Source organism: Diabrotica virgifera, chromosome 6 (assembly GCF_917563875.1).
Source record: "Diabrotica virgifera virgifera chromosome 6, PGI_DIABVI_V3a".
NCBI lineage: Eukaryota > Metazoa > Arthropoda > Insecta > Coleoptera > Chrysomelidae > Diabrotica > Diabrotica virgifera.
In genome coordinates, this window is record NC_065448.1 from 46,598,023 (window position 1) to 46,624,233 (window position 26,211).

Consider the following 26,211-nt stretch of genomic DNA (forward strand, 5'->3'; position numbering starts at 1 on the left):
GGTTTAAGAGTTTAAGGGAACAAAACCCCATAAAATTTTTATGGGGTGCAGAAATTTAACTATAATTTAAGATGCTATCATTTAAGAATGCCACGTGTCCATTTTCATTAAAAAATCTCTAATAGTTTTCGATATATCGGCAAAAATCGATTTTTATCTTGTAACTTCAAAGGGCTATAACTTTTTTTGTATGCTCATTTGGACTAAGGTAAGTTAGGTTCAATCGAACTATTTTTGGTCACAGAATATGTGATTAAATTATGACCTGTATTTTTTTACACCCTGTATAACAAAAGTTGCTTAGAATTAGTCAGTTTTTGATTTTGAGCATATGTTTTTTCACCCCCAAGGCCGCACACATTGCACACGTGGACGGCGCAGCCCTACATGGGCTCAAGTCTAAAAGTGAAACAGTGTAAGAGGAACGACACTGAATCTAAATTTTCATGCAATTCGGTAGTGAAATGGAAAATTACACTCCAAAACTGTCATTTACTGGCCTATGATGAATTCCTAATTTAATTATAAATTAATTAATACATGGAATGCTCCTGTGGGAGGCGCAGGTTATGCAAAAGATTGGAATAATATAATAACATACTTTTTTATTATCCTTGATCTACCAAATATAGTTGTTCAACAGAAATGAGAGATATATTTATCTGTAAAAAAAGTAAATGACCAGAAATATACACAGAAAAATTCATTTTTAGACGTTTTCGCTTATTTACTCCCTTATGCTCCCTTATATTTTCATACCCTTCTAATAATTTAATAAAGATACTTCTCTCCGCTAATGCCTGCACATTTTTCGTTTCACCACGATTAGCAACTGTATATTTTTTATTTTTATTTTTATTTTTTTATTTTGGTTTCGTATAATTGCCTCGAAATATTGCAATAATTCTTTTTATTTATATTGTACTATCCTCATTGTTAATTCTTCCTTATAGTACTTGCTTCTCTCTTTGCTACTATATGCTGATGCTCTGCAGATGGTATTCTTAAATGAACGATTGATTAATCCCTTTTGGTTTTGTTATCTTCTTACCGATCTCTCTCGTTTTTTCTGTCCCTAGTTTTTCCCTGCCATTCTATTACTCCTGCGTTTTGTAAGTTTTTCTTTAGTTTTGTAACCACTTTGATCTTGGTCTTCCTCTTGTATTTCGTCCTTCTAGATTCCATTATATCATCGCGTATGTCATTGTTTCATCTCCTGCTTGCCAAATGTAACCTAGCCATCTCGTTCTGAATTGCTTTATTTTGGTCACTATATCTTCTTTCGGTACTTTCTAAATCTCTGCATTTGTTCTGCCTCTATATTCATTTGGATTTTTATCTATTTTGATTGGTCCCAGTATGGGTCTCATGATCTTTTTTTCTACCATTCGTAAGTCTTCTTCATCTTTTTTAGTCATGGTCATTGTTTCTGCTGCTTATAATAATATTTGCCGAATTCTTGTGTTATTGTTCATCTTACTTTCCTCAGCAAATATTTTGCTTTTAAGTAATATTTTATTTGCAAAATAAGCTTTATTTGCTGCCAATATTTTTCTTTTATTTCTGGCTTTTCTTCGATTTTGCTTATTATCACTACTTCCTCACATTCTGACCTTACCTAAACATATTCTGAAATTTTGATTTTTTCTTTTATTGATTTTTTCCATAATTGTAATGTTTTTTCTCGGTTTAATCCGAGTCTCATTGTTTCCCCTTTCTCTTTTATTTCTTCTAACATTTCTTAATGCTAGATCTCAATATCGTCTCACCACATCTTATTCTTAGATTTTCTTTGTTTATATTTCGTAGTTTGTATATTCTAAAGTTAGAATAAACAGTGTTGTGGATAAGACATCTTCTTGTTTCACTCCTTTACTTATAATTCGTCTCCCCTTTTTGCGTCTTTATGCGAATTTTGGTAGTTCTCATTGTCGTGTACATGTATTGATGAGTTTATGCGGGATTTTTAATCTTTTCAATACTATCACTACTTATTTCCAAAGCAATCTCATTAGTTCTTCTATGTAACCAGATTTAAAATTAACCAGATTCTATTTTTTAATCACGTTGGCGAAGCTTCTAATCAAGTGTAGGACTCCTTGGTTAACTCCATATTCTTTGTGCTGTCAATCGCATATATTTATATTTATCTGGGGAATACTTGTAGGCATGGTTGACAAATAGAGTTGCATACACTTAAAACCTTGTTACATTGTTATATTTGGGTCTTTTATCACATTCAAATGTGACACTTTCTTCATTTGCATATCTAAAAAGTAGTTTGAAAGTTTTGCATTGCACAACACTACCTGTCCTTAATGATGTTATAACCACCGTAACCCTCCACGCCTTTACTAAATAAAATCCAAAGATTTTGAAAAGAGCCTGTTTCTGTATGGTATGTCCTGAATTCAAGTTTTGGCTTTCACCAACCACCTGACCGTCACAGAAGAACCATTTCCTGAACCAGCGGCCTTTTCTGGAACATTTGCCCAAATGCTGCCTTAGTATATGCAAATAGTTTCACCTAATTCAGATAATAATAGTCTTCCGTTTAATACCGCTAACGCGGCTTTGAGATTATAATATAGTCTAGGCGTCAGAGGGGTTACCGTGTCCTTTTCAATTCTGATGGACAAAGTCAACGGTTTCTTATGGATTTATGGCTGCTGATTACGAATTTCGAGGGTGGATTTCGATCCGAGTGGTCAAAAACTGTTATAAACAGGCTCTTCGAAGCTTTATCGATCATAACTCGGCTTCTACGAATTCAAATGAGCCTTAGAAGATCTGATTCTAAAGCTTAATTAATAGGCTTCCAAACAAAGTTTGTTAAATTACTTTATCTTCATTTGTTTTAAAGTTTTACCCGTTTGAAGTTATAATCTTCTTTAAAAAAATATAAATTAATTTGTTTATAAGGGTTTCAAATAAATTTGAGCTATAAACAATTATACTTTAACTAACAATAATGATAGAAGAACTCAAAAGGAACAATTTGAGCTTATGAAAATGTCCGTAAGTGTATCTTTGGCAAAGATCAATATTTTAATGGCGCGCTATGAGGCGCAAGATCGGCTCACAGCCAAGTAAGTGACGAAATTCGTAGCGAAAATATCGATATCTTGGCCAAAAATAAACTTACGAACATTTTCATAAGCTCAAATTGTTCCTTTTGAGTTCTTCTATCATTATCGTTAACTAAAGTATAAAGGTTTATAGCTCAAATTTGCTTGAAACCCTTATGAACAAATTAATGTATAATTAAAAAAATTATAACTTCAAACGTGTACAACTTTAAAAAAAATGAAGATAAAGTAATTTAACAAACTTTGTTTGGAAGCCTATTAATTAAGCTTTAAAATGAGATCTTCTAAAGCTCATTTGCATTCGTAGAAGCCGAGTTACGATCGATAAAGCTTCGAAAAATACTTATTTTGCAATTTGTATTGTGCACTAATTTTATAAGATCTTGAGTTCTAATTGTTGGATTTAAGTTTAGTAAACGTTTTTTTCTTCGTTTTTTATTAAGGAACAAATTTTATTTGAAAATGTTTATGAGCCAGATGTCTTTTAGTTTATGAGCCAGAGCCTTATAAACAATTAAATTGTTTATAAAATTTTTTGACCACTCGGATCGAAATCCACCCTCGAAATTCGTAATCAGCAGATAAAAATCCATAAGAAACCGTTGAGTTTGTCCATCAGAATTGAAAAGGACACGATGACCTCTATTTGGCGCCTAGACTAATAGCAGGGTAGTCTGCTATCTCTAGGGCTTACGTTATACAAAGAAGGTAATAGGGCCAGTGCTACGCTTCAACTCTTCAACCGCCTATTATTACCCATGGTTTTACCCAAGTAACTTTATTCAAGCTTAGTGGACCTGGGGCTATAGACATTTAAAAATGTCTATAGACCAGACAAACATCCTACCGCCTGAGCTACTCCGGCTCTATCCGAATGAAAAATCTTCAAGAAGCCTAAAACAACGATTTCCCCTTTATCAAACCTTCCCATTTCCGCATCCAATAAACATTAAGGTGTTTTTGAAGTACCCGAAAGATCTTCAGCACATGCGGTCGTAACTTTCCTTTTTTACAATAGAGCCACATAATAGTTTGCCTTAGCACCTACACTTCCATGACCGTGTCAAAGGAAACTGTTATTATTTATATTATTTGAGATAAGATGACGTAGGAGCGGAACATCTTACAAAGATTTAAACAGAAAGTACTGACCTACAAAGATAACGTTATATCAACACAATAATATGTAAACCATTGATTGCTTATTTCCGGCATTGCAAATCAACGGCATAATACTAAAGATTTTCCGCGAGACATATATTGAGTATACCGTATACCTAGTAGAAATATCATTTTTTTCAAGAATACTGCCTAACCTTCAACATTCACGAAATAATTTTGGATCTATTTTTAGTTTGGTGTCTACATGTCAAAATATTTCAATTTTTTGTATTCTTTCTTCAATGCTTATTTCACCTATCTTTTGTTATTCTGTCCTCTCTTGGTGTAAGTACTGTCCTCTTCTAGCTTTTGTTTGGCAGCTGTTCTACTGATGTCTCTGCGTGGTACATAATTAGATAACAATTGGTTTATCTATCAGTACGAACATTTGACTAATTCGGAATCTTCCCTGCTACTAGGAAACTATTCTCAAAACTGCTCTGATGCTGGGGAATTTTCTCATACGGTGGTAGAAAAATTAGGCTGTTCACATGTGGGACTGAAAACTCAAGGGGTTTATAGTCTAGCAATCTTCTATCAAGTGGATTAAGATTCGTTTTCTCCAATGTGATTCATGTATGATTGTAGTAGGTAATTCCAGTATTACAAATTCTTCCATTTTGCATCTATGGTATGATTCTGAAGAGTGGGGTTCACGGGCCAGAAACCTTCTTTTTTCTAGTCCTTGGGAATCGAATGGAATGACGTGGCTGCTCTCTCTGTTGACTTCTTCTTCTTCTTCGTCTAGCCATTCACGTCCACATCTGAACATAAGCCTCTTCATGTCTTCCTTTCCATTGTTTTTTGTTGTACGCTACTTGTAGCCAATTTTTCCCGGCAGTCCGTTTCAGATCATCTGTCACATCTCATAAGAGGTCTGCCTCTGGGTCTTTTGTGTTGGTATGGTCTCCAGGTTAAAATTGTTCTGTGCCATTTGTTTAGATCGTTCCTAGCTACATGTCCAGCGTATTCCCATTTCAATTTTAACGATTTTTGTACCACATCGGCGATTTTGGTTTTCTGTCTTATCCATGTGTTTGTTTTCCTGTCCTTAAGTGATAAGCCAAGCATTGCTCTTTCCATCGCATGCTGAATGACTCTGAGTATGTTCATATTATTTTTTGTGATTGTCCATGTTTGTGCATCATATGTTAATATCGAAATATTGCATGCATCAAAAACTTTAGATCGAAGATGTAGTTCAATTTGCTGATTTCTGAGTATATAGTTTAGTTGGCCGAATGCTGCCCATGCTAACTTTCTTCTTCTTTTTATTTCTTCCGTTTGAATTTCCCTATTTAGTATTATTTTTTGTCCTAAGTATAATATATTATATTATTCAACTTTTTCTATAACTTTGTCGTTTATTATTGTCACGGTTTCTTCGGAGTGCATGACTTTTGTTTTGTTTAAATTCATTTTCAGTCCTATTTTAGAAGATTCGGTGTGTAGTTCTGAAAGCATGGTTTGCAGTTCTTGTAGGTCAGTGGCTATCAGGATTATTTCATCCGCAAATCGTAGATTACTGAGGTAGCGGCCATTAATGTTCATTCCCTTATATTTCCAATTTAGGTTTTTAAAAGCGTCCTCTAAAACTAAGGTGAACAGTTTGGATGATAGAGTGTTTCCCTGTTTGACTCCCCTCTTTAATGGTACAGGGTTCGTATATTCATTTTCATTTAGGTAGTATGTAGCTGTAGCTTGGTTCATAGTTTCTTTTATTAAGTTAATATATCTGCTGTCTATTCTACAATTTTGCATTGCGTTTATTACGGTCGTGTGTTCTATAGTGTCGAAAGCTTTTTCGTAGTCTACAAATGCTATAAAAACTGGAAACATGTATTTGTTACATTTTTCTATTAATATTTTTGTGGTTAACAGGTGATCGGAAGTTGAATAGCCTTTCCTAAAACCTGCCTGTTCATATGGTTGGTATTCATCTAATTTCCTTGTTAGTCGTGTAGTTATGACTTTGGTGAGTATTTTAAACAGGTGTGACAGTAGACTGATGGGCCTATAGTTTTCCAACTTTCGATTATCGCCTTTCTTGTATAATAAGATTACTTTAGAGTTGTTCCAGCTCTTAGGGACTATGCCTTGGTGAAAACAACTGTCTATAAGCTTAGTTACAATTGCAATAGGGAACTTGCAGAATATTTTAAATTCGAAGAAAATGGTATAAATCACAACAGAACATAATTTAGAACCTGTATCAAAAATAAAAAAGTTTTGTTTGTCTTTCGTTTGGCCCCTAAAGACGACTAAAAATTCAATTTATACCAGCCACCCCAAAACGCGTCGTGACGTCACAGGGTTGTATGTTTACATTCTACACCAACTGTATATATAATTTTAAATTAGACATTATAAACGTCAGTAGAAAATACAGTTATGTGACGTTACAAATGTCTTTGATCGTTTGAACTATTCATAGAAAATTTGTACTTTTACAAAATGGTTTTATTTTCAATAGTAAACCTTCTTTCCTTTCCTTCAAAAACTGTATCAAACTGCAATCTCAACAAACTGGTATATTTTATTACAATGACATACGATAAATGTCATTACAATATAAATATCTTTCCTTTATTCCCCGACGACGATCTGGCTAAATACCCAAGTAGGTGGAGGCCAATAAACTAAAGAAGAAGAAGAAGCAGAATATACGTAAATATAACCGTAAACTGAACCACATAGTCAAACCCTGTGACGGCACGGGTCGTTTGAACTATTTTAAGATACCGAAGACTTTAAATTTGTACTTCTAAGTTATTATGAGTTTTTGAAGCGTGAAATTTTGGAAATCTCATTTTTATACAAAACTGAAAATTATTATGTAATAAAAAAAATGTGCAAGTTCCCTATTAGTTCCTTACCTCCTTCTAATATCATATATTATATGGTAATCCTATCTTCTCCTGCAGCTTTATTTCTCTTCATTGACTATCATGGTAAATTGGATTCTCTTCGAACTAAGAACTAATTCTTTTTTCTAGTTGGATCTTCTTCTTCTTCTTAGCCTTCTATTTTCCATTTTTGGACATAGTCGTTCCAGTCGTTCCTCTTTCGATCTAACAGTCGGCCTAACATTGCTCTTTCTTTTGTGGCTAGTTTGTTTATATTTGCCTTGGTTAGAGACATCCATATATCATGATACGAAGGATGCACTGGTTGAACACTTTGCTCCTCAAGTAATGAGGTATTTTGCGGTTCTTAAGTAACCAACTGAGTTTTCCAAATCCTGCCCATGCCAGTCTTGCTCTTCCGCACTTTGATTATTATCTTTGTTAAGTTTCAGAATTTGGCTTGGGTAGATATATTATTGAACTTTTTCTATCTCATTGCCATTTCCAGATAGGTATCTGTGTTTGTCATTGCTTTTGTTTTTGTCATATTAATTTTTTCTGACGTATCTTTTTTTTTTCGATGTATTGAAAGCTGTTTGTGAGTTCCTCCACCATAGTTTGTAGTTCCTGGAATGCACTCGCTATAATCATGATGTCGTCAGCGAATCTGAGGTGGTTTAAATAATTGTTAATATTAATGTTGATGCCATATTATGTTGACCAATTTGGAGTTTTGAAGATGTCTTTTGGGCCTAGATTAAACAGCTTTGGCGATGTTACCTCACCTTGTCGACCTAGTTGGTATGCTTTCTCCAGTCACTGAATGAACCTTTGGTTGTTATTGGCTGTAGCCAAGGTTGCTGTTACATATGGTGTGAACTCATTGGGTTGGTCATACTATAATCTGTATCAAAGAAATGCATAAAACAGTTTAAAATAAACCAGTAGGAAATAGATTAGCTTTTTTACAAGGAAGACAAGATTAAAAAAACAAATGAAATTTATGTTTGACCGAAAAGGTGCCCTTTTATTTAATTAATATTTGCGGTGTGCATGTACTTGGAAGGGAATTGAAAAACGATCGTGCGCGAATAGCGGAGAAATATTGCAACTTTCTTAAATAATTCATATTGTCAATTGAAATTGTCAAATTGACGTACATTTCATATCTACTGTCATTTAAGAAGAAAAATTATATGTTGCTCCACAATATTGATATGATATGCAATTATTATATAAAGTTAAATTAAATTATTGTATTTTGCTTGCAGTACTTCATTTTAATAACTAATTTTATTTACTACATACAATTGTTTACGTTTTAATAACATAACCTGAATCTTATTTTTTCTTCTTATTATTTTTTTGGACTATGGCCTTGACAATTATCCAGTAACCAGGACTAATATAATTAAAAGTGCGAATAAAGTTGCAGAGCGTAGAAATAGGTGTCGCTTTGCCGAATTTGCATGATCACAATACTGTTATGCTCTGTATTTCTCTCTGTTATGAGATTGATCAGCAAATTCTTATTTTGATTAATTACTTACTTATTTTAATTATTACTTATGTAAAACAAAAGTAAAATTAAATGACCTTTTCTAATAAATTTTATTCTCAGGGCTATTTTAATTTTAATGCATTACCTTAGGTTTGTGGCTTCTAGTATTAAGTCTGGATCCCGCGCATGAAAAAAAAGTTGATTAATAGCAAGCTTAAAATTTGTTAATAGCTTAAGGGTGTCTAGTCGGATAAACTTTGATATATGGGAACACTGGAACAATGGCAGTTTTGATTGTGGAACAGGTTAAAAATTTGGAACGGTCACTCCACGAAAACGGCACATTTATTTTGTCCGACAGAACAGACATAAACTCTCCGAACAGAGATTAAACTCTCATGCAAAAATCAGACTGCTATTTTTCACCTGTCATAATTCCTGTCATTTGACATATTCTACATGTTCCACTCATTAAAACGCCCATTTGGTGATAAATAGCAGTCTGATTTTTGCATGAGAGTTTAATCTCTGTTCGAAGAGTTTAAGTCTGTTCTGTCGGACAAAATACATGTACCGTTTTCGTGGTCTGACCGTTCCAAATTTTTAACCTGTTCCACAATTAAAACTTCCCCTGTTCCAGTGTTCCCATATATCAAAGTTTGTCCGACTACATACCCTTAAGCTATTAACAAATTTTCAGCTTGCTATTAATCAACTTTTTTTTCATACGCGGGATCCAGACCTATATCTCTAGTTGCTTACTTCATCCAGTGACAAAACAGGGAAATTAAACACACTCGATGTCATATAAATGTTATAAATATATTTTATTTATCCAATATACCATAAATATAATATTTAAAAATTATACTAAAATTCAATTCTGTTGCAACTTTTTCTGATCTAATAAATTAAGCTTTAATTCTGATATCTCCTTTGTTTAACAAAAATTTTATTTAAATAATTCGTTAGACTATTCTTACAAAAAATAATAAAATTTACTTTTCCCCTTTTGAATTGTTTACTTATTTCTTTAAATTTTGGAATGACTAAATTGTGCTATTGAACTGCTCAATACAAAAATAAACAAATATGGTGTGGATATAAAACAAACTCTCTCCGTTTCACAAAAATTCTGACTAACCTTTTTGTTTCTTATTTACTTCTTCTTTCTGGATTGCGTAGTCCTCGATTCTCCCACAAACTGAAAGGTCCTTCTCGTCCAAACTGCTTCACAAACAAACAACTGAACTCGCTCGAAATCTCTATTCAGTTTTCTCTCTGCTCGATATCTTGTGCAAATTGATACCCACCAGCTACTCGTTCTAGACAGAAAACAGGAATCTCCTCGGGCACAAGGAAAATTAACTTCTCAACTCAGTCAACGATTTCGTTTCACTACGATTCTGCTCGCAAAGGCCAATTTCACCACTTTACACCGACTTCTCACTTTTTTAAAAAACTGGACTGTACTCTCCAGATATTCATTTCACAGTGATCATTTTTTCTCTCCTCAAAATCAGACTCAACACTCTCATTCCCACCATCTTTCTTTCTCCGTCAATCACAAACATTCTGTCTACCCACTACATCCATATTTTCATTTCTTAAGAACAAATTTATTTTGTATACAACTTTTCCATTTTGTTAAATTCTAGGAGACACCAAATTACTTTCGTTGTTTCAAAATGCTAAACAAAAAGCCTTATATTCTAAACTCAATAAATTTGTTTACTGGCTATCCTTCTAAGAAACATTTATAAAACGTCATTGTTGATTCCAAAGCGAAATAAATGTACTTTCTAATTTTTACCGCATAATTGTATGTCCGTTCAAAGAACCATTAACAAATCACTTAACGATTTCACTTTCCGCGAAAACACTGTTTACTAACTAAATTTTAATATTTACAATTTTTGGTCATATACAGGGCGATGAAAATCTATGATCTCGTGGTCTCTGATATAAATTTATTTTCTAAATTTTTCCCATAAAAATTATACAACAATACTTTAATATGTCTTTTATTGGCGGTGTGCAAGTACTTGGAAGGGATACGTGAAACGATCGTGCGCGAATAGCGGAGAAATATTGCAACTTTCTTAAATAATTCATATTGTCAATTGAAATTGTCAAATTGACGTACATTTCATATCTACTGTCATTGAAGGAGAAAAATTATATGTTGCTCCACAATATTGATATGATATGCAATTATTATATAAAGGTAAATTTAATTAATTGTATTTTGCTTGCAGTTACTGCATTTTAATAACTAATTTTATTTACTACATAGAATTGTTTACGTTTTCATCACATAACCTGAATCTTATTTTTTCTTCTTATTATTTTTTTGGGCTATGGCCTTGACAATTATCCAGCAACCAGGACTAACTTAATTGGTCAATACAATTAAAAGTGCGAATAAAAGTGCAGAGCGTAGAAATAGGTGTCGCTTTGCGCAACTTGCACGGTCCCAATAGAGGGCTAAAGGGATATACGAACTAATTTACTGTATGTTTTTATTGATCGTTAGTACTGAAAAAACAACTAAATAAAAAATTGCTTGAATCCTTTTTCTGAGAAAACATCTGTGGCTTAGACACTTTCCTCAAAACGTTTTTTTTTTCTTTCCAGCTACGGGATAAACGCCAACATGATCAGCGAGTCCAAGCGGCTTGCCAGCCCTTCCCTTGTGCGAAAAGCCAGTGGCAAAGGTTCGATCAGCAACGATGGGATCTACACAATGGGCAGTGACAGCACTTACAAAAGTTCTCCCAGTAGTGACGGCACATACAAGAGCTCTATCAGTAGCGATGGTACGCTGAGGAAAGTGCAGGCACAGGTGTACCCGGAATTCGGAACTAAAGTTAACAGTTATTCGAACAGAAATCATTTAGATGATATATACAATACAAGGTGAGTTATAGTTTTAATTTTATGTTAGTTAGCTGTTATTATCATTGTTTGCTGCAATTTTATTATTATGGTCCTATTAGGATGGCCCGCCTGCGCGCAAACGGTTGCCTCCTAACGGCAAGATTGAGGAATTCATATTTCTTCTTCTTTCGTCAAGTTCCATCTTTTATCGAAGGTTGAAAATCAGCATGGCTATACGGACGTTTTGACCGCTGCTGTAAATTGTTCTGCACTACTGCATTCAAATCATTTCCCTCAGTTTCTCAAGCCAGGATATTCTTCGTCTCCCCACATTACGCTTATCTCGAATTTTGCTTGTATAATGAAAAATGTCATCATCATCATCATCATCATCATGCAACCTCTTCTGTCCACTGCTGGACATAGGTCTCTCCCATTTTTCGCCACTCTTCACGGTTCTGCGCGTCTTGTTGCCACATAATCAATAATGTCAAAATGTGCCAAAATACTCAACTGGTATGGACACCTTTAGAGAATGCCTGAAAGTAGATGGACAAAAAAATATAAAAATGGACTCCACCCACAAGAAGAAAACGAGGTAGGCCGAAACGATCCTGGAGAGAAGATGTCGAAGATGTAATGACCGCCAGAGATATAAAAACTGACGATTGCTTCGACAGAAAACGCTGGAAATTAGGATGCGAAAAGCGGCGTCAGCTGTAAAAGACTCGCTTATTATTATATATATGAATAATGTAATAATGAGTATTTTTGCCCTCTTGTCACAAATGGTATAAGTATAAGTACTCAACTTTTTATCTTTTTATAATAATACTAGTAATTTTGCCCGTCGCGTCGTCATGCGACAATCAATTGCCTTTTACTGTCACTGCACTCATTTTTTTCTGACTTCCTCCTATTTTATCATATCTTCTTACAATTTTTTCCGACTCCCTCCAATTTTTCTGATACCCTCCATTTTTTTCTGATTCCCTCCAATTTTTCCTGGCACTCTCCAATTTTTTTGACACCCTCCAATTTGTTCTTCTTGTGCTATCTTCTAACGAAGGTTGGCGATCACTTCTTTAAACGCTTCTCTATCTTTTGCAACGTGAAATATCTGTTCAACACTGAGTGTTGTGAAAACAACAGTTAAATTAATTTGCATTTATATAATAATATCGCTCTTAAATTTGTTGGGACAATCTGTACCATTTGCTAGTGATATTTAAAAAATTTGTTTTTAAGTGTTGTATTAAAACGGTTAAGCAGAAAAGGTAAACCGGACATACGGTCGCTGTTTAGGCGTCTCCGGCGGTCGCCAGGGTAGAAACATAGTGTCCTGTTAGTGACATTCTTAACCTTAGCGAGAAAATATTATGTAGGTTTAAAATGAAACTCAGCAGTCTCTAACCAGCCTCCGTAAGGCGTGGTGTTGAAGTGTTTGCTCCTCTCTACTAGTCGTGAAAATACGTTACACTCTCACAAGAATTACTCCTCTCGCTAATTGTCTCGTGGAAATTTGTATAATAGACTCTTTTCTCTCTCTTTTGCTACTAAGACAATTTATCGTTAATCCGCTTATTTGTTAAACTCGTTGTTGTTAATAAATGTTTTTGACGCTTATCACTTTTATTTCTCGTGTGCACAACCCCTTCATACCGTGTTAATTAGTAACTATAAAACCAGACCAAATTAAATTCTTAGAACCAGTTCTCCTAAAAGTTCACTGTTTTGTATAATCGAAGGACATCCTCTACTTTGGGGACATGCGTATGGTCCAAAAATATTTACGTATGTCCAATTAGGCAAAAGGTAACAATTAAACCTTTTTTGCCACGGCGGGGTGAGATTCAATAAAAACTCACGCCACTGAGGTTAGTCCAATCTCTGATATTCCTCAGCCAAGTTTCTTCTTTCTTTCAAGCCTTGTTCCCGCTCTACTCTTCCTTGCATGATGGCGTGTAGCAGAGAGTATTTATCGTTTCGAATATGTGGCCCAGATACGATGTTTTTCTTATTTTAATTGTGTTCATAAGCTTTCTGCCATGTCTTCGTCTTAACAGAAACTTCGTTTGAGACTTTTGCAGTCCAAGGAATTTTCAGAATACGCCTATATAGCCACATTTCGAATGCCTCCAATTTTTTTACGGAGTGGGCTTTTAGGGTTTTTAAGCTTCTACCCCAAATAGTAGTTACGACCAAACAACATTCGACGAACCTCAATCTACAAGACCATAAAGAGATCAATAGTGAGCTATGGATGTGAAACTTGAATATTGACTCAAAAATCTGTAAACCACATAGACATCTTGAACGAACGGTACTGAGACGAATACTGGACTCTAATGACAACCACAGTTGGCGAATCAGATCTTCTTCTATTCTTCTTATACTTGTTGTAGATCTGTCGATCTGTTATTTCGACGTTGAAGTATTTCGTGAGAGGTAGACTGCCAGCTATCTCTCCATCTTTTTGGTGGTTTCCCCGGTGGGCGCTTGCCTGCTGGTTTTCCTTCTAGCGCAATTCTTGGTAGTCTGTGCTCCTCCATTCTTTTTACATGACCGAACTATTCTCTTCGTCTTTGCCTGCTCCATCTGACTACATCGTGCACGCCATATTGTTCCCTGATGATGTTGTTTCGTATGCTATCCCTTCTTGTCTTCCCTGCTATTGCTCTTTGTGTCTTCATTTCGGCTGTTCGTAGCATGCTTTTCGTTTTATTGGTGTCTTCTCTTGATTCAATGCCATAGGTCATGGCAGGTCTGATGCAAGTTTTATAAATTCTAACTTTGCTATCCATTCTCATATATAGGTTATTCCAGGCCACATCTCTCAAACATCCGGACAAAACAGCGGCCTTGTTAATTTGTCCTCTTAGGTCTCTGGCTGGGTCATGATGACTTGATAACTGTACACCTAGATATTTGAACTGGTTTAGCTGTTCTATGGGTTTCCCCTCTACCACGAGCTTCCATCTAATTGGGTCTTTCGCAATGATAATGTATTTTGTTTTCTGCGTGGGTATGTTCATATTGAGTCGTCGACATGCTTGATAGAATCGATAAAGTTGTCTTTGTAGGTCATCCTCGTCCTTTGCAATCAGGGCTGCATCATCGGCATAGCACACTATACTGATTCTACTGTGGCCGAGTCTGCATCCTAGTTGAAGCGATTCCACATCTTCTATTATTTCATCCATTAGCATATTGAATAGAAATGGACTGAGGCTGTCTCCCTGCCTGATTCCTTCTGGTGTTGGTATGTTGGCAGTAGTGGTGTCGTATGTTTTAATTTTTGTCGTGTTGTTATTGTTTATTTGTTTTATGATTTCAACTGCGAATCAGATACAATTATGAAATATAATAAAGATTATTTAGGATAGAAGAAAATAGGCTTCCAAAAAAACTGTTGTATGTAAGAATACAGGAGAAAAGACCTATTGGAAGACCGAGGAAGCAATGAAAGGATGATGTGGAGGAACACACAAAAAATCTCCTTGTGTCCCCCAATAGGTTTGTTGAGGGAAGTCAAGGCTCTAATTAGATTGTAGAGCCACAGAATGAATGGATGGATATTTGTAATGTAACACTAATGGTTTCTTGTTGATCATTTGAACTCATTGACGGACAGAACGTATATAGACGTCTAATTTCCATTGATGTAATGTGACAACGTCTATAGACGTTGGTAGATCCAAAAAATCGGTAGATCTTATGTCATATTACATCTACAGATGATTATGGAATGTGACACGACATCCATGGTTGTCGTCCACATGTTTACAAAAAATGTTAAAAAACTAATTGTTTCCATAAACTATAAGCGCTAAAAGAAATTCATGAATTTCCCTATTCTACTTTGCAGAATTCATATAGTGTCACAACACTTGCTTATACATTTGACGCACTGTCCGTCAACGTGTTAATCATGTATCACGTATCTTATTATGACCAAGGAGACAGTGTCTACCTTCTTGTCCCTCTTTCCTTGCTTGCGTTCTTTTTATCTTCTGTTTTATAGAAAATGCATTGCTACATTATTCAGTTAATCGATTCAATGAAGGTTTTGATTTTTCTCACAATTTTTACGGATTCTGTTACTAGTTCTTCCGATTCAAATGTTTTAGTATTCGTGTATACGATATTGGTTAAACACGTTCTTTTCTTCTCTTATGTGCGAATCTGACTTGTTTTTACAGGTTTTATCATTAGTTTTCAACCAACTTTGTATATTACCTCTAAGTAGCCTTTTTTGTTACAGTCAATCGCTTCAACCAATAAAAAGGGACTTCAGAGAAGAATATTACAGAGAAGATGTAAGAAGGTACGATCCTTTAAAGAGAAGCCTCACCGAAGGCACAATAAGAAGAAGTCCAGAGAAAATCTATAAGCAGTCACAGTCATTAGTAAACAGCCCATATTCGGATTCAGAGAGCCTGTCACCTCCAGGTGCTTTTAGAAACAACACAAAGTCGCCAGAATTTCACGAAACGTAAGTTATTGCAAATATATTTCTTTATTCAATTGTTATTGGTAGAAGATCTGTTTGACAAAAATGTAGGAAGATGAATTAGGATGGCGATCTTACTACCATTTAGAGCGTAATAAACAATGTAAAAAATTGCAATTCGAAGGACCAGCCACTAACGTGGGATTAAAAGAATACAAACATTAACAAATATATAATTTATGACTGACTTTGTTACTATTACTAAATTAAGATCTGGTCAAAGTTCTTTCGTAGAGTCCTTATATTTAAACCGCCGATTCACTATTTAATTTACACTAGACCGCGAAACACAATAGTACTGTAACAGTTTAAAAGTCACTAACTAGAATATGTACTACATGTTTTTTCTAGTGTTAATAAACTTAATTAATAATAAGCGTTTGCGAAACGTGTAGATTTTAAACTATAAGCTAGACACACAATAACTGTATAAAATAGGCGAGAGATTTTACTCCAAACTAATTAAAGATATCGTCCAGACCTCGCTGGATTCAAGTTGATACTAACTAATAAACGCAGCGTCCACCTTTGGTGGATTCTAACTCTAACTTCTTACTCTTAGTAACTACATACATTCAAATTATAATTGCAATACGTACCTACCAGCAGGACCAACGAGTGGGACGAGCGGGCCCCGGTAAGAAGTGAAGAGTGGGCCCCTCGGAAAAAAGCGAATTGCGAAAAGATCGTTTAATTTGTTTAACTATTAAATTTTGATTGTATTATTTGTAATAGTGACAATATTTATACAAAAATGCAGGTGCGTATTGCGGGCGGCGAATCCGTTCAAAGCAACATCGGTTATGTTTATATGAAAACAGTATGCCGGCATCGTAACCAAAATAACAACGTACGATGTCGCAACGGCAATAAAACAATAAAATATAAAATATTTCAAAATAGAGGTACTACTACTACTTATCGCTTTATAACGTTCTCTGCCGTTTTGTGACTTCCAATCGCCACTTCGTCCGGTTGTTCCATAGGTCCTCTTTTATGTTTCTTTCTCTCAGTTCTTTGTCTATTCCTCCGTTCCAACTTTTTCTCGGTCTACTTCGTTTTTTTTTCTTTATTCCTTTACTTTATTCCTTCTGGTTACCATTTTAGTATTTTCTTTGGTATTCGTTGTTCATCTATTCTTTTTATATTTCCGAACTAGATAAGTTGTTTTCTCGATAAGTGATCCGTGGTTGTTCGTTTGATTCCCATTATTTCTCTAATTCGTTCGTTGGTAATTCTTTCTCTACTAGACCTTCCTACTGCTCATCGTCAAAAATCCATTTACGTTGCTCTCAGCGTTCCCAGTATTCTTTCTTTCAATAGCCATACCTCACAGCTATATAGAGTGATACTTTTCACTATAGTCTCCTCTTTTTGTTTTCTTTGCTGATGGATTGGTCCCATAAAATGCTGTTTAACATTGTGATGGCTTTTTCTTTCCTGACGCATATCTTTGTCATATGGCTTTGTCTAATATTCCATCGTGCGATATATTGATGCCTAGATATCTGTAGTCGTATCGCCTAAAAATATTTTATCATGGTCATGTCGTGTAGTATGAGATATTTTTGTTCTCATACAATGCACAAGTATTCGGTTTTCTTTTCTTTTTATTCACTTCTAGACCCCATATATCATACTCTTCAATTAATTTTCGGGCCATATAGTTTATGGCCATTCATCAACATTATAGTATATACGCTCAACTTTGAAGAGTTGAGCGTATAACTATAGTATAGACCAGGGGTGGCCAAACTGTGGCTCGCGAACCACATATGGCTCTTTGAAGGATTATTTGTGGCTCTTAATAAATGTACCTGAATTACTTTTAATTTTTGTTTTTCAAATTTTCTGAAATTACTGACAACAAATATAAAAGACTAAGTGTAACTTGGTGCTTGGACAAGAAGACCCCTTATTATTGTTGCTATTCAGTTTGGCCTTAGAATATGTAATAAGTAAAATATCATCTTAGCTGACAGGAAGATTTGCGAATCGAGGATCAAAACTATTGTTGGAATTTGCTGATGATATAGGTGCAGCCGCTCATTCTACAAGAGACGTGAGAGAGGTGTTTTCACAACTCGAGGAAGAGACAGTTGGTTTGGGTTTTCGAATAAATGAAGAGAATACGAAATACATGCTAGTAACCTGAAATCCAAGACCAAGAGTTAGGCAGAACATAACGACCACAACTTCGAAGTAGTAAAAGAGTTTAAATATCTAGGGGCGGTAATCACAGATGACAACCACATATAAAAAGAGGTCTCCACAAGGATAGCTGCGTGGAATAGTGCATTATACTCCCTACCATCATTATTAAGATCTAAGCTGCTAAAAAGATAATCTAAATAAAACTACATTTGCCAGTTGTTACATTATGGAAGTGAAACATGGAGTCAACATCAGCGGAAAATAAATGGTATTAGAACTTCTGATATTTGAACGCAAAGTTCTCAGAATCGTATTTGGCCCTCAGAGATGAATTGACAGGAGAGTGGAGAAGGCGCCGCAAAGCCGAATCGGTGACTGTGTATGATACTGAAAACATCGTCAGACATGTAAAAGCTAAGGTAAAATGGTCAGGTCATGTGTTATAGATCAGAGAAAGACCCGAGTGTTAAAGACGGTGTTTTTGAGAGACGATAGATCAGTAGGCCGTTCCAGAAAAAGATGGCAGGAAGATGAAGAATCGAAGTATCCTGAATTAGTAAGGCTGCTTGTAGAATTATTTGCATATTTGAAACAACGATGTGAACCATTCTATTTCACTTTAAAATTCGTGAAATCCAAACAATGTGAGAAAAATTCAATACCTTTTTTACACTTTTTAGATAATTTTTAATTGCGGCTCGCGAAAAATTTTAAATTTTAAAAAATGGCTCGGACTATCAAGGAGATTGGCCACCCCTGTATAGACCGAATATATCATAGTGTTGGTCAGTGGTATCCCCTTTCTTCTACATTTTTGTTTCCATCTTTTTAAAGCAATTTCGAGATATATTTCAAATAATCAAATAAAGTGTGAGATAAGCATCATCCTTGCTTTAATCCTTTTGACGGTACACACCCTGTTGTTATTTGTGTCCCTGCATTTATTTTTGTTATGGGTTGACTGTATAGTACTTTGACGGCTTTTATTAATTCTATATTAACATTCGTGCTTTCCATTGATTTTCACAGCTTCTTCAGAGGAATGCTAGACTTTCCTTAGGTCGGCGAAAAACATATGAATTTCTTGATACCGTGCCATATATTTTTCTATTATCTGAGTTAAGGAGAAAATGTGGTCAATAGTAGATCGACCCATATGAAATCTTGCTTGTTCTTCTACTTCAGAATCTAAATATTCTTTCTCGATTCGATTCTTCAAAACCTTTCCATATATTCTACTCATAGATCCGGTTACAGCTATTCCTTGGTAATTTTCATAATTATTGATTTTATTACCCTTTTTATGTATAGTACTGAGGTATGATGTTTTCTATTCCATAGTGGTTTCAGTTGTGTTTATGCAATCTTGAAATAGTTGCCGAAGATGTTCGTACAATTCAATACATTCGAAATAGAGGTAAAGGTTATATTAAATATAGCCGAGTGATAAATTACGCATTACGCACATAAAGTGAAGAGCAAAAAAACGGGAAAAATTACGTCTTTGGTCTGGTGGATGGTAAAATGTACCGGCTGTACCGCCCTCTCGGCGGGCCTGCCTACCAGGGTGTTGGCGGGGGACAAGTTCTATTATTTAGGTAAAACCACCTTTTAAATGTTTGTTACCCGGGATTTCCTGAGTACAAATTTTCGGTGAGTAAAAACATCTTTTGTTTTTTTACATCATTCTAATTATAGTTCTTCGTAACCTATCACAGTCGAAATTCCTGTGAATTTAGTAGAGCACTATATGTACATAGATGTAACAGCCTAACAGCCATAATACACTGACCGGCACAAAAAACGGCCACCCCAAAAAATGGGTAATATTTATAGTCTTGAATTTCCTAAACCTGTTGTCCGATTTAAGTGATTTTTTTAATATGTTATATATAGCCTTATTCTTGAACAAAATTTCTGTAATAATATTCTTGCTGGACAGGTAAACTATCATTGTATACCGGGTGTACCACCAATCAAACTGTGCTTTATTCTCAAAGTTCACCGTGCTTTATTCTCAAAGTTCACCACACTTTATGGAATATTCTAGCATTTGTAAAAAACTGAAATTAAAACTGAACTATAGCCTCAGGTTTTAATAAAATTTGTTTTTTGATTCATTCGCTTATGTTGGATAATAAAAAAGTTAGTTACTTTAACAACTAGACATGTTCTTAATTAATACTGGGTGTTTCTAAATAAGTGCGGCAAACTTTAAGGGGTAAATCTGCATGAAAAAATAATGGCCGTTTGCTTTATAAACACATGTCCGCAAATGCTTCGTTTCCGAGATACTGGATGTTGAATTATTTTCTTACAAACTGACGATTTATTTATTGCTCTAAAACCGGTTGAGATATAAAAATGAAATTTGGTAGGATTTAAGATACAGTTATTGCATATTTTTTGACATGCAACTAAGAATTTTATATTCTCTATTGGTGCGCATACGGGTAATATTACCCGCATGCACGCCAATGGTGAATATAAAATTTTTAATTGTATGTCAAAAAATGCGCAATAACAACCTCTTAGAACCTGCCAGATTTTATTTACATATCTCAACTAGTTTTTAGAGCAATAAATAAATCGTCAGTTTGTAAGAAAAAATTCAACATCCCGTATATCGGAAACGAAGCATTTGCGGGCATATGTTTATAAGCAAACGGTCAATATTTTTTTATGCAGAATTATTCCTTAAAATTTGTCGCACTTATTTAGAAACACCCTGTATTAATGAAGAACATGGCTGGTTGTTAAAGTACCTAACTTTTTTATTATTCAACATAAGCGAATGAATAAAAAAACAGAATGTTAAGAAAACCTGAGGCTATAGTTGGGTTTTAATTTCAATATTTTATAAATGCTAGAATATTCCACAGGGTGTGGTGAACTTTGAGAATAAAACACAGTTTGATTGGTTCACCCGGTATACAATAATAATTTACCTGTCTAGCAACAATTTCATTAGAGCAATATTGTTAAAAGATAAGGCTATAAAATATTAAAAAATCACTTAAATCGGACAACAGCTTTAGGAAATTTAAGACATAAAAAATTACCCATTTTGTGGGGTGGCCGTTTTTTGTGCCGGTCAGTGTAGTATGCTGAAAAAAATAAGGTGTTATGTAATTTTTTTTTCTAAGACATTAGCAAAAATTAATTAATCTAAATGCGATTGTACCTAATCTACCATTCAGTAAATTTCCAAGGTTATACGTAGTTTTTAGAACAACCTATCAATAATTTTGATATCTCAAAGCTTACCGAATGCCACTTGACCCCTTCCTCCATTCTTCTCTCCAATGTCTTTGATGATGTTTAAGAAACAATAAAATTGACCCCTGTAGTGATGTTTTACCCAATGACTAATAGCAGTTAGACGAACAAGCAAGCCTCTCTACGTTCATATTCCTTCCAAATATGGCAGATAAAGATTGACCGAAATAATCTCTTTCTTTTTCCAAAGTCGTCTTAGAAAATCAGTCCGGAGAATGCGGATAGTGGCCTTTAATGGTATGATTATTCAGTAATGATTAATCGTTTGATTTCTGTGAAATGTAAATAAAAACAACCTTGGGGAGAGAACAGATGGGTTGAATGCTGTAATTATTACAATAGCTTTTTTTATTTATATATTATAATAATATATGTTAAATCACAGGATTCCAAATATTCTTGATAAACACAGTATATGTTAAAGCACAACTTTATTACCATGAAAGATATTATACATAAATTAAACAAAACCATCGTTTTAAACATCAGTCAAGTCGGACATATTGGATTATGTGTCAAAAAGTGTTACCAAGTGATAAGAGAAAAAAGGAACCATAGTGTGAGCGTTTGTTTCTATATTCCTGTATTTTTCCATCGACTGCCTTATAATGGAAATTGCATCTGTGGTTGATCTCCTGCATAAAGCCAAATAGATTATCGGATATTTCGGTTTCTTCGCGTATCCGTCTATCAATTTCTTTTTCCCGTATTTTCATAGTGTGGCTAAGTAGTTTTATGGCCCCGTAGTTTGTACATTGTTGTATATCTCCCTTGTTTTTGTAAACATGTACTAATATACTGCTTCTCCATTCTTCTGGCATTTGTCCAACTTCCATAATTATATTGAATAAACCTGCTAGCTAACTTGTTCCTGTCTCTCTTAATGCTCTCCACACTTCCCCAGGAATACCATCTGGTCCAATTGCTTTTCGATTCTTTATTTTTTGAAGTGCTTGACCCACTTCCTCATTTGTTATTTTGGTGTGAACATTGCTGTAACTGTCTCCGTTAATCCATATGGTTTTCTGTCAAATTCTTCCTTTAATACAGTGTTAAAGTACTTTTTCCATCTCTTTTAGACATCATTTTCGTGAATGAGTATTTTATTATTTTCGTTATGTTGGGTGTATATATTATGTACCTAGTATGGATAAATGATACAAAATAGACAATGATATAAGGCCGATTCAGCGTAACCTATAAAGCAGAATAGGGTACAAAGAAGATACTTGTTTGGACCCATGAAAATGTGGGAACATAAAATCCTAACTGTTAAAAATATTATTTACTATTTTTATTGGGAATAAGCCATAATTTTACTTTAAATTAAGTTTGTTTGACGTTTTTGATTTCCACTTCGGAAATCAAATAAAAAGCCCGTTCTAAATCAAATGTTAAAACCCATATAAATATCAACAGTCGTTTATGATGCAGTCATACATTTATTTTTTGAAGCGCAATATTTTTCGGAAAATCGATTTACTGGAAAAACAAGTTTTTAAAGAATATACTAAGTAAATGTTATTTCGAAGTGTATGCGTTGTATGTGTTTTGATAGCCATGAACACTATGAACAGTCATCTAATATTAAACATAGATTTAAAGTGAAAAGCTATGAGAATAGAATATATTGTAGATTGTAGTAGGATCAGTTTGCCGTGTCAGTCTGAAACTGTGAGTCCGAGTACACCGCACCAGTACACAAGGTAAAAAATTACATAGGGCCTGCAGCACCATTTTTCAACTATACCCACAGCGATAAGGGTTGAATAGTTTACATCAAAAAGTGTCCTACATGATAGAAGAAAGATAGTGTGTATAGAATGAGAGCCAAGATGAAGATTCTGGGGTGAATGGGTCGGATAAACAATTTTTTGCCGAATTGTTTTACCATTTATGTAGATAGGCATGCATCATTTAATGTAGAGTTTTGGCATTGCTTTTTACTTACACCTGTGATAGCTTTAGTCAATACATTTTGAGTTGAATATCTAGGTCCCAATCGAAAGTGAAAATCGTGGACGCTGTTATGGTCGTCGAGGAAATCTACAAGCCTTTTTTTTGGGGGATATCTCGTAGACCTTCCGCGTAGGGGCTTCAGGAGAAAAATCGATCTGTAGAGTTTAACGTTAATTGGTGATTTACCTTTTTTGGCTGTTTTCCAAGGTGTAAGAAAAAGGCAAAGCTTGAGGGCTGTATTAATTATTTCTCTCTGTGAAAGTTTTTTCAGGCATCTTTTGTAGATGCTTTTGCTTTGCAGTGGCGTCTTGAATGAGGTAGTTGCTTTGAATTATCCCGTCAACTTATTTCTGGAAAATTTTTGTAGAAAATGTGCTATGTACTTATTTCGATCCATACAATGGTAACTTTTTGTAAAAGTTACCACAGTCTGTAGCAGGCTGTTCATTAAGTTTTGCGGTTCGATAAGAGAGGGTTTACTACTAGCCTAGATTTTGCTTTTTTTATTGGTCTTCTTCTTCTTAGCCTATTCTAAATCGTCTATTTATGGACACAGACCTCTCCCTACTCCTTCCATCGATCTCTGTCCTGAGCAACATATTATGCTTTTTATTGGTAGGTACCTACATTATTTTTACCTTAGTGAGTTCTTTTGAGTAACACCTCTTTCTGAACACCTAAAACCCCAGTGAGGAGTTACGAAAAATCCTCACTACGAAACTCACTAAGGTGGGGGGAGAAATCGGACATTTGAGGTTTTTTACTTTTTTCGTCAATATTTCTAAAACTATGCGGTTTAGCATGAACAACCTTCTATACAAAAATGTTCTACATTCAATTTGAAATACAAAATACTCTATGCATAATCCTTCTAAAATGAACGGTTCCAAAGTTACGGAGGTAGTATAGTATAATTGGTCCTAAAAAAGGCTTAACCCAGACATCTAAAGTAAAAGTTTTCCTCCAACACCAAATTGTTCCATATGGTCCACATATTGTTCAGTAAAAAGTTACACCATTTTGAGCGTCCGGTTTGGGGGGAAATAAGGGAGAAGTCGGTAAATTAGTAATTTTTTTACGTTTTTCGTAAATATTTCTAAAACTATGCTTTATCGTAAACAATGTTCTATATAAAAATGTTCTACATAAAATTTAAAACAAAAAAGGTCCAATACATAATTGTTATAAAATCAACGGTTCCAGAGTTACGGAGGGTGAAAATTGGAGGTTTCGATACTTTTTATATTATTTGGGGAATTAATGATGATTTTGGGTGGTGAGGTTGACGTTTCTTTAAGAGCTTATCACTAACATACCATCGGCCACTGAAATAGCAAATTTTATTTACAAAACACAATCCTTTTAAAGAAAATTTCTTTCATCAGTAATAATATTATAAATTGCCCAAACATATAAAAAGTATCGAAAACCTCCACTTTTCACCCTCCGTAACTCTGGAATCGTTGATTTTATTATTGAAAATTATGTATCAGACCTTTTTTATTTTAAATTTCATGTAGAACATTTTTGTATAGAACATAGTTTACGCTAAAGCATAGTTTTAGAAATATTGACGAAAAACGTAAAAAAACTACTAATTTAACGACTTCTCCCCCATCTGCCCCCCCCCCCAAATCGGACGCTCAAAATGACATAACTTTTTACTGAACAATATGTGGACCATATAGAACAATTTGGTGTTGCAGGAAAACTTTTACTTTGGATGTCTAGGTTAGGCCTTTTTTTGGACCAATTATACTTAACTACCTCCGTAACTTTGGAACCATTCATTTTAGAAGAATCATGCATAGGAGGGCCTTTTTTATTTCAAATTTAATGTAGAACATTTTTGTATAGAAGAATGTTAATGCTAAACCTCATAGTTTTAGAAATATTGACGAAAAACGTAAAAAACTACGAATTTACCGATTTCTCCCCCCTCTCCCACCAAACCCGACGCTCAAAATGGTGTGACTTTTTTCTGAGCATTATGTGGACCATGTAGAACAATTTGGTGTTGGAGGATAACTTTCACTTTTGATGTCTGGGTTTGGGACTAGTTATACCATACTACTACTATAAATTTTGTATTCATGTTTTTGAAGTTTTTAACAGCAGAATGCTGTAGTTGTTTAGATATAACCAATCCAATAACTTAATAATAGTTTTTAACAGTTTATGTACTATCTAAAAATACTATATTTTATGTATCAGATACGTTTTTAAAACGAGTACGTCGCATTTCAACATCATGAAGACAATGAAAGTAAATAGAAATCGCGACCTTCGCCTTACATTGCTCATTGTTTCCCGCCATATGTTACAAATCACTCATGAAATCGATCAAAATTAGGCTCTAATCACTCAACAGTAACTGCTTCTTCAAACATATGGATTTAAATCTTATTCTGCACAGATATCTTATAATCAAAAAGTAAAATCCAGACTCCCTTAGCGATCCGCGAAATTATAAAAATTGTAAACATATGTCAAATGACCCATTTGTGCCATCAATTTTGTCCCCGGGCAATTTTTTTTAAGTTTCCGTTGCAAATTGGTTAATGGATATTTTGATATACGAGTGTACGAGTTTTGATTATTTCAAATTGATTCGATCCTTATTAGGAGAATCTTAAGTGATATCGATTGTGTAAGTAGGTAGATGTTTATTTTGTATAGAAATTTATAGTAATTCGCCTTCCGGCAAACACGCTAAGTAATATACGAGGGTACAACAAACGGCTCCACTGTTAGTACAGTAGATTTCTAGATACACTTATTCGTCCAGAGAAATGAGCTAAAAAGTGTCCTGTTTTTTTTGTTTTTTTT

At 34.5% G+C, this 26,211-nt stretch overlaps 1 protein-coding gene across 1 annotated transcript in view; it reads left to right on the forward strand.

Moving 5' to 3' along the window:
- LOC126886950 (tensin) overlaps nucleotides 1-26,211 on the forward strand; it is a 1,001,992-nt gene that overhangs the window by 884,437 nt on the left and 91,344 nt on the right. Inside the window, exons 13-14 of the mRNA XM_050654136.1 lie at nucleotides 11,235-11,516; nucleotides 15,742-15,972. Coding sequence (XP_050510093.1) covers nucleotides 11,235-11,516; nucleotides 15,742-15,972 — 513 coding nt within the window. The remainder of the gene's footprint in view (nucleotides 1-11,234; nucleotides 11,517-15,741; nucleotides 15,973-26,211) is intronic.